Consider the following 8991-nt stretch of genomic DNA (forward strand, 5'->3'; position numbering starts at 1 on the left):
CCCCGAGACGCGTGAGTGTCCCCTTCCTCCTGGATTCAGAGGCTCCTCCTGGTCATGTTCCCTGCCCAGTACATGCGTTTGACCCTGGAGCAGCGCGACCCACTTACACTCACATTTGTTTTGACGAACACCGCCCAGGACTGTGAGTGTCTTTCTTCTTCTTGGGATGTTCTCAGCACTTTCTGTTCTCTGGCTGACTTGGAGGAGTAGAGGACGTAACACGTATGACACAGAATAGGTGTTAGTTGACTTTATGTTTTGGGTAAGGGTTCTGGTCGCAGAAGGCGAGTCAGAAGTTCTACCCAGATTTTCGACAGGGTGCGCCCGCACCTGGTATCGTTCGGGGTTGGGCTGCGCAGGCTGCTGTCGTCACAGGGGAGGTCTGATCACTGCTGGATCTGACTTCTGCAGTAACGGGGTACCCGTTGTACCTGCTTTTGCCTGTAACTTTAGAAATGGAATTTGCTGTTTTAAATCGAGCCCTTGGTAGTCTAAACAACTGGAAACAAGATTTTTCTTTTTCTTTTTTTTTTTAAATGCTACTTTATTGAAAAGTCAGCTTTCTTTGACCTACAAAGTGAAGTCTGATGGCTCCTCCTATCGTTGGAGTGCAGAATTTAAACGTGTGTCTCGCAGGCTATAACGCACGCGTGCGCGAGGCTCAGCTTGGTCTGCGTCAATCAAAAGACAATGAATTTCTGCCCATTGAGCCTAAAGTTTTACAAGAATAATGGAAGAGGATGTAAACATCATTGACGTGGAAGCTAGACCTCTAAACTCAGAAAGACTTTGTGTTATTTCTGCATGATTAATAACGTGGAGTTGCTCTGTTATCAGGACTGCAGACACGGAGTTAGGGCAGCATTTTCTGCACCTCGGCCTGTGCGGCCGTAGATGCCAGGGCTGTTCGCATGACAACTTGGCGTCGAGAGGGCTTCAGTGCCCTGTGGCTTGGTCGCACGTGTCACGCCGCTGCCTGGCTCTGCTTACAGTCCCATCGGTGCTGTTGTGGAATTTGTGTTTGAATTTTTTTTCTGGTTAACTATAGTTTGGTATGAATGTAAAACATCTTTTGGTGGAAGCTGCTAGTAGCTAGAACTTGACGAGAGTGAATCTGTCACACATGTGGCTTTTATCTGTAGTGGTGAGAAATAAAACTTTTTTGGTCATTATTTCTCTCTTGGTCATAACTGTGACCTAGCATCCACCAACAAAAGTCTCCGCTTTTCTCAAATATGTAACCGCTGCACGGGTTCTAACCTATAAATACGGATGTCTTAGTTCTCATCAGTCAGGATTTTTGGGGGCCCTATAAACCCCTCATCACGTGTGTGCTGAAGTAAGAAGCTTAAACGTACAAGTTTAGAAAACTCACTGCCTTTACGTAAAAGACCAGATTAGAAACTGATCAGCATTGGTTGCTGATTGTTGCTTATGCTCCGTTGTTTCTTGTCCCTAAAAGGTCACACGTGTTGTGACCAGGCCAGCAGCAGTGAGCACCGTCCCCCACCCAGGTTACGGTGTCTGCCGCCGTTCCTGGCGTCGGGACTCCCACTAGCGAAGTCGCCTTGCGCTGCGGTCTCATGCTCGCACGTACTGAAAGAAATCTGAGGAGGACCCTAGCGTGTAGGTTTTTGGTAAAAGCCAAATGGCACCATGTGAATTTCTGGAAAGGGGTGGATACTCTTCCCTTTATGCCGTTTCGACTTGGGAAAGATTTCCTAGGGGTGCTCTGTCTTCAGACAGTGGGAAAACCTGTACAGGCATCCAGTGCTTCTTGGAGAAATGATTGATTCCAGATTTGGAATCTGGAATTGAAATAGCGACTGGCTATCTGATAGAAAGAAATTATGATTTTTTTTTATATCAAGATAGTGTTTTTTGAGTTCATGTGTTTTAGAGAAACATAGATATATACAGTTAGAATACGTTACCTGAGTTTGCCTCATAATCGTCTACTAAGGGATGATTCTAGAAGAAATGGGCAGCTGGGCATTCGCTGTTCTGTTTTCTCCACGACTGTATGTGCTTGAAATCTTCCAGCATAAAAAGAGGGTTTCTGAGTATGTTTTATGATTCAGTAACGTGTGATGGTTTTCCGTCTGAAATGAAACCGGCTTCACGACTTCCTCGCAGCCTTACTCCTCGCGAGTTCAACTCCTATGGGGCCCGCAGGGGCAACGACGCCGTGATGACGAGAGGCACGTTCGCGAATATCAAGCTGTTTAATAAGTTCCTTGGGAAACCAGCTCCCAAAACAATTCATTTCCCGTCAGGACAGACGGTAAGGTTGCGCACAGAGCATTTGGGCAGCTGCCGCCTGGACCCGAGCTCGTCCTGAGGGTACTCATGTTTGTCTTCACTCCACAGCTGGATGTGTTTGAGGCTGCGGAGCTGTACCAGAAGGAGGGCGTCCCGCTGATCATCTTAGCAGGGAAAAAATACGGCTCCGGAAATTCCAGAGACTGGGCTGCCAAAGGACCGTATCTGCTGGTACTGATGCTTCAGTGTTATCTTCTTAAAATGGAGTTTTAAATGTTTCCTTTTGTCAGTAACATCCTGTCAGAGTTTATTTTGCTCATTTGGATTTTTTATGCTTATCTGGAACTCCTATTGGTGGGTTTTTTTAAGGGATCGTATATATTGTACTCATCTTGTTGCGTTTTAATAGTCTGGGTTAGATTAAATCTTCATCGGTCTTACTTGAAGGAATCCGTCCGGTGGAGGGAAAGGAGGCCCTTGTCTTAAACTGACGCTCTGGAATGCTGATTCTTTGTGCCCACTGAGAGTTCTACTTGTCCCCCGACTTTAACTTTTTCTTTTGGGGGTTCACAGACTTCAGAGGTGGGTCAGGGGGTAGGAGGTGATGGTGCCTGGCCACCTGCCGGGAAGGCACATCTCACACCCGTGTCCTTGCTGAAGTGTGGACAGGGGGCGGGGCTGCTAGAGAGGGTCGTCAGGACAGGTGCTGTCCTGCTCTCTGCCAGGCGCTCGCTCACAAATGCTCGGAGCAGCCGGCCAGGAGAGCCCTCCTAGCTGTCCTGATCCTGCACGCTCCATTCTCCTCGAGTCTTCTCCGCCTTAGAACGGAAGTACTCAGAGGAGCTGTGGGAATAAGCCTGAGATATTAATTATCCCTGTTGTGAATATTAATTACACGTACAGGTTCCCTTTTTTCTGACATTTTTGTCTTTGTTTTCTATGTTGGAGGCTTTGCTCATCCTTGATCCTAAGCTGTCTGTTCGGTTAGACACTGAAACACTGCTCCCAGGCTGGGGGTGTCGGCTGGGTCTTGTCTGTTGATGGGCCGTATGTAGATGAGCGGATGGTAACCCGCCTGTTTGACTGCAAGAGCCCATGTGTCTGTGTCTGCAGGGACTTCCAGGGGTGCAGACCTGCACTTAATGCTCATTTCCCCTGTGCCTGGCACCCCCTCGGCCCAGGGCATCCATTCTTGTCAGGTAGTGGCACTCACAGGGCTCAGAATTGATTTCTGGGTGGTAAGAACATGTCAGTCTTTTTATGTATGGAGTACAGATGTGCACACGGTACTTAAACAGATGCGCGGTCTATGTGTGTGGCATTAAAATTGTAGGGCGGGCAGCAGGGGGAAAGATGTGGCTGGGGGAGGATGTCGGGGAAAGGCTCTGAAGGAGGACACTAAGGAAAGTTGAGAAACTTGGGTCTGGAGCCTCTCTGGCTTGTTTTCTTCAGAGAACAGGGTTTTGTTGTTGCAAATGGACACAACCCTTACTGGTGTCACTCTCTACGTTCACTTGATGGTTTTTGTCATGCGATGTCTGCTCAGGGTCACTTAGCTTCTAAGTATTTGTAGAATCCACGTCTCCTGTTTCCTCTGTCGCTGTGGGCCGTACTTCTTTGTTTCTGTGTTCGCGTGGCAGGCCATGAGACAGTGCTGCTGAGCGCGTACGTGGGTCTGCCAGGGTCACAGACCCTCCTGAACCTCGTTGGAGCTAGGGCCCCCCCCCCCCCAGGGCTTTGACACGCCTGAGGAGATGGACTCAGCCCTGCAGGGCACAGGGGCGGGTAGAAAGCAGTAGGGAGCTGCCTGAAAGCACAGAACCACCCGCTGTAGGTATTTGATCCAGCACAGACGTTCAGTGTGTGGTCTTGGCTTAAGAAGTTTCATAGAAGGGGCTACGAGAACCATGTTTTCCTGAAAATGGTCCAATAAAGCAACTTTGAAGACGTGATTGGAAGAAATAAAATGCACATTTGTTACAGGGTGTGAAGGCTGTTTTGGCTGAAAGTTATGAAAAAATTCACAAAGATCATTTGATCGGAATTGGCATAGCTCCACTTCAGTTCCTTCCGGGAGAAAATGCAGATTCCTTGGGCCTCTCCGGCAGAGAAACGTTTTCTTTAACATTTCCTGAAGAGCTGTCTCCTGGAGTTACATTAACTATAAAGGTATCTCCGATTCTCAAATACGTGACTGCATGCTGTGTAGTCAGCTGGGTGTCAACTGAAGAGAAATGATGACCGCCCGTTGCACACTAGCGTTGAGTGAACATACCGTGGGGTTTCAGATGGCCGTGTGTCCTAGGGAGCCGTATCAATGCCGCTGAGACTGAGGAAAAGCGGAGAGCGCTAGATACTCAGTCCAGAGAACAAGACGACAGGCGGGCTTCCCCGTGAGCCTGCGTCCTCGGCCTTTCCTGGCCTCCCGCTGCTTCTGTGCTGATGGGATTAGAATCCAGGCAGGCCCACGGCCGCAGGAGAGGCCAGAGGGGAGTGTGCGCTGAGAGGAGCGCAGGGAAGGATAGCAGATGCTAGGCAGGCTGAGTAGTCAATACCAAGTGGATGTGGGGAGTGGGTGTAACTTCCCTAACTAGTCAGAGTCTGCATCACCCAATTACTGTTGTAGGTGATACGGGACTCATCATTTAGAAATGGGGATGGAGGGGTGTCGGACTCTGGATCTCAGCTCAGGTCGTGATCTCAGGGTGGTGAGTTCGAGCCCTCCGTTGGGCTCCGCCCTGGCTGTGGAGCCTGCTTAGAAGTAGGGCTGAAAGTACCGTTTCCCTCCTTCGCTGCGAAGCCCGTGGTTAGACGTGGTCTGTTTCGGGTGGGAGAAGGGTCTCGAAGGGTCTGGCAGGTGTTGTCATGGGTATGAAGACAGGTGGTCTGAACCCCGGGGGCACTTGAAGATTTTATCACTCACATGAGATGTTTCTGTTTGTTTAAAGACAAGCACTGGGAAAGTATTCACCGTGATTGCTTCGTTTGAAAACGATGTGGAAGTAACGTTGTACAAACATGGAGGATTATTAAACTTTGTGGCACGAAAATTCTCATAGTATCTGCTCCACACGGATACCCTTTCAGAACTGGTAACTGCGAGTAAAGCCTTTTGTGCTGGACCCAGGGATCCTCGCCCTGGAGCTGCAGGCGGTCCCGTGCGCTCACCGATCTCACCATGGGTGTAAATGATTATGAATCAACATAGTGACTGAAATGAAATCTTTCTGATTTTAAATAATATACGAATGGTGCTATTAACATTGCTCAAATCAACGTGTGAGGTGTGCTGTGGGAAGGCCTATAAGTACGGGGGTATTTTATCAGACCATTTTGTAAATAAAGGCAGAATTTGAACCTGTGTTGAAGATTCTTACATGAGTACCTTCCTGAAGTTGATTGTTTAGTTTCGCACAAAACTGTGTACTGCTGTTTGCTGGTTTACGACTAGCAGGTGCGCGTGTGAGAAGCCAGATTCGACTGCTGTGGAAGCTGGGATCTGGTTTACAAGTGGACTCCCAGGCCTGGGCCGGACATGGTTGGCGTTCATAGTTTGTAATATAAGCCAGGGTCACCCTAGCGTCCGTCTGACTGCGGGGGCTCAACACTGCCCCAGACGCAGTCCTCGTGTCCCATCTGGCCCAGGCACGTCCACACGCGGACGTGGGGCTTGGGTCATGCCGTGTCTGAAGAGTGAACGTACACCTGTCATCGTGTGCAGTAATTTGCTCCTGTGCCCGCTGGCCAGCCTCAGATGGGAGTCTAGCGACCAGATTCGATCATTTTGCTCACTTTATGTGATACTGTTACTTCCTATAACCTATCATTTTAGGTATTGTTAACCAAAATTCCACACTTTTATAGTTGCTGAAGAGAACTTAATCATTAAATGCTAAAATGATTTTCTCTAGACTTTTAAATTATCCACCCTAAATTATATGGTTGCTGCTCAACTCTAGGCATTTCTAAATGTTAGTTATTTCTTAATGATTTAAAATCGGTTTTCTGTCATTTTGAATCCTTATTTTACCTGGGATGCATGATTCTATTGATTACGTTTTTGTTTTAACCAAAGCTGACTATCAGGATAAAACACTTACATCGTTGCTGTCTGGAGATCCGACTTTCTCCCCACACGTGTCCGTTCACCACAGCAAGTGTTCTGTCAACTAGACGTTTGGTGACTTTTAAGGAAAAGGTTGGATAATTAATTCCAGAAAGTCCTATGCCATTTTTTAATTTAAGAAATTAAACTTAGCAGCCAGAAGGTTAATTGTAGAGGTTTTCTTTCACGTGGAGGTCCCCCTCTGACCCAGTTGGTTTGCTGCGGCTCGTTGGGCCCTCGGTGCACAGAAGGAAGGACTGCGTTCCGCTCACTTCTAGCCGGAACTACCAGAGCGCGGGGTGCAGACCGCCGAGAGCTTTGCACAGAAGCACTCGCACAATCTCCCGTCCTCTGAAAGCAGTCTGCGAATCTGTGTTCAGACAATCGCATGGACTGGAGTCTGAGAAAGTGATTTCCCTTCTTTATTTACAGTTTTCGTAACTATCTTCCATGGTACTTTCATGCTGTGTTCCTGATCTGTTGTTACACCTGTGTGTCCGTCCGTGCGTGTGTTTAATTTATGTGAAAACATGAATTAGGGGGACTTTACGAGCCAGATGTTGTTACATACCTGTTATGTGCTTGGGGGAGGTGGCTGCCCCAGACCGTTTGCGTGGGGACACGTGTCGTCCATGCCGCACCGAACGGCGTGGGCGTCGGCAGAAACACCCGGGCCAGGCGGCCGGGCCGGTGCATTCCCTCTACCTAGGCCAGCACCAGGACAAGCAGACCTCAGACTCCAGGAGCAGAGTCGAGACTCCGGGCCTCTCGCTCCCGCCCAGTGGAGCACAGAGCGCGGCCGGTGCCGGAGAGGAGAGTCTCTGCGCCGCCGTGCGCGCCGTGCGCTCCTGCCTCTGGCCCAGTGCTCTGTGTGCGCAGCGGTGACAGCTCTTGCTTTCATCGTTTTACCGCCTTTGTTGACTCTCTCTGGGTGGGTCATCTGGTGTTTAAAAAGATGCACAGTATTGTGAAGAGGAAGGATAGGGGGCACGTGAGAGAAGCAGACGAGTGGTGTGATTCAGAGTACAACTTAGACGTAGTATCGACAGCAGCATTTTTTTCATCTTACCAAAATGATGCCGCCTGCCATTGCCATGTTTCCTGCCTCCCGCTCTTTCTCCTGTATGATGAGACCAGAGGGGCGTCCGTCCAGCCATGGAGTTGCGTTCTTACAGCTGAAGCGTCCGAGGTGACGCTGGTCGTCAGTTCCCGCACGAGACAACATCACAGTCACCGTGGCTGGACTGCTCAGTGCGTGGCGGGGCATCGGCCTTATCGGTTCCATGGGAAGAGTGCGTGCCGCTGGGACCACAGCCAGCGCTGTTGTCGGCACACGGTGACCGCGGCGAGTGCGTTCACCTCCTCGCGGTGGGTGACAGGAGGAGGAGACGCGTTTGGACTGACGTTTTCCTGTGGTTAAGAGACACTTGTCTTTGCCTTTAGGGTTAGGAGGGGTGCTCAGATCCTGGATGTTGACTTGGAGGCGTGAGGGGGAGCAGACGGACTTCGGCGTTTTCCCCTGAAGTGTGGTAGTGCCGATGTTTCTATCAATTTTGCATATAATATATGACTATGAAACCATGTATCTCAAGTAACTATAAATCATTGCCTATTATTTAAAGCCAACAAAACAGTGTAACAGTTTTAAGTTCAATAATGTTAAGTATTGTATAAAAATATATTGGAGGAAAGTTCAGTTGATGACAATTGTGTATATGTTATTGATGCTGTAAATTATTTTTAATAAAGAAAATTGTATTATCACATATTTCTTGCTATAAAACATTTTGTGGTGATTGAAAATAAAACACCGTAACTTACAAACATCCAGAAATCCCTCTTGGAGGATGTTTACGTGAATGTTGAGAGGTTAGTCGCCCCCGACACGACTCCAGGAAGAGCTGTGGTCCTGCCCGTCCCTGTTGCTAGTCTCGGGCCCGTGGGAACAGAAACCACGGTGATCTGGTCCCCATCCCAGGGTGGGTGGCCTCGTGGGAACCGTGAGGGACGTCCAGCTCCATGCAAGGGTTGGCTCAGCAGGTCCTCGGGTCCATGGAATCACATCTTACAGTTGAGAAGACTGTTCACTCAGCCAGAGTGGGACCTCTGGTACAGATAACAGCCAGCTGGGCAACCTTTTCCCGAACATTCATGAGACGGAGACAGTCTGCTGTGCCGGCAACCCCGTCCCCCTTGGTTAAATAGACATTTTATCTCACCGAAAATGTAACTCCTACAATCACTCCTGGTCCTGGGTCCCCCTAATTTGTGTGTCCTGGAGCAGTCTGGTGCACATACTCATTACATACAGATTTAAGGAAGGAGCTGGTCCGTCCACAGTTGGGCTGCCCATAACCTCCGTTCCACGGTCTCGCTGTGCAGGGAATTTATGTTAAAGTCAACATCTAGGACTGAATTGGTGGTCTCGTGCTCTTAGCTGTGTATGACAGAGGAAATGGCTTTTTCTTGAGGCGGGATGGAGGTGCTGTGTTTTCACGAGCCTCTTCATGCTGGGATCAGCTGCCTCCTCCCTCCGCCAGCCGCTCATTAGTCTGCCAGGGCCGTGGGCCTCCATCCTGGAGCGGTGTCGTGTAATCTCAAACTATCTGCCCTTTCTACCACTC

At 49.1% G+C, this 8991-nt stretch overlaps 1 protein-coding gene across 3 annotated transcripts in view; it reads left to right on the forward strand.

Moving 5' to 3' along the window:
• The window catches only part of IREB2 (iron responsive element binding protein 2), a 46019-nt gene extending 37884 nt beyond the window's left edge, over positions 1 to 8135 (forward strand). For all 3 annotated transcript variants that reach the window (XM_044388473.3, XM_026510635.4, XM_044388474.3), the window contains 4 exons: positions 2137 to 2284; positions 2371 to 2493; positions 4246 to 4431; positions 5211 to 8135. In XM_044388473.3, coding sequence (XP_044244408.1) covers positions 2137 to 2284; positions 2371 to 2493; positions 4246 to 4431; positions 5211 to 5321 — 568 coding nt within the window. In that variant the 3' untranslated portion in view covers positions 5322 to 8135. The remainder of the gene's footprint in view (positions 1 to 2136; positions 2285 to 2370; positions 2494 to 4245; positions 4432 to 5210) is intronic.
• The last annotated feature ends 856 nt before the right edge of the window (positions 8136 to 8991 follow it).

The sequence above is a fragment of the Ursus arctos genome, unplaced genomic scaffold, assembly GCF_023065955.2.
Source record: "Ursus arctos isolate Adak ecotype North America unplaced genomic scaffold, UrsArc2.0 scaffold_28, whole genome shotgun sequence".
Taxonomy (NCBI): Eukaryota; Metazoa; Chordata; class Mammalia; order Carnivora; family Ursidae; genus Ursus; species Ursus arctos.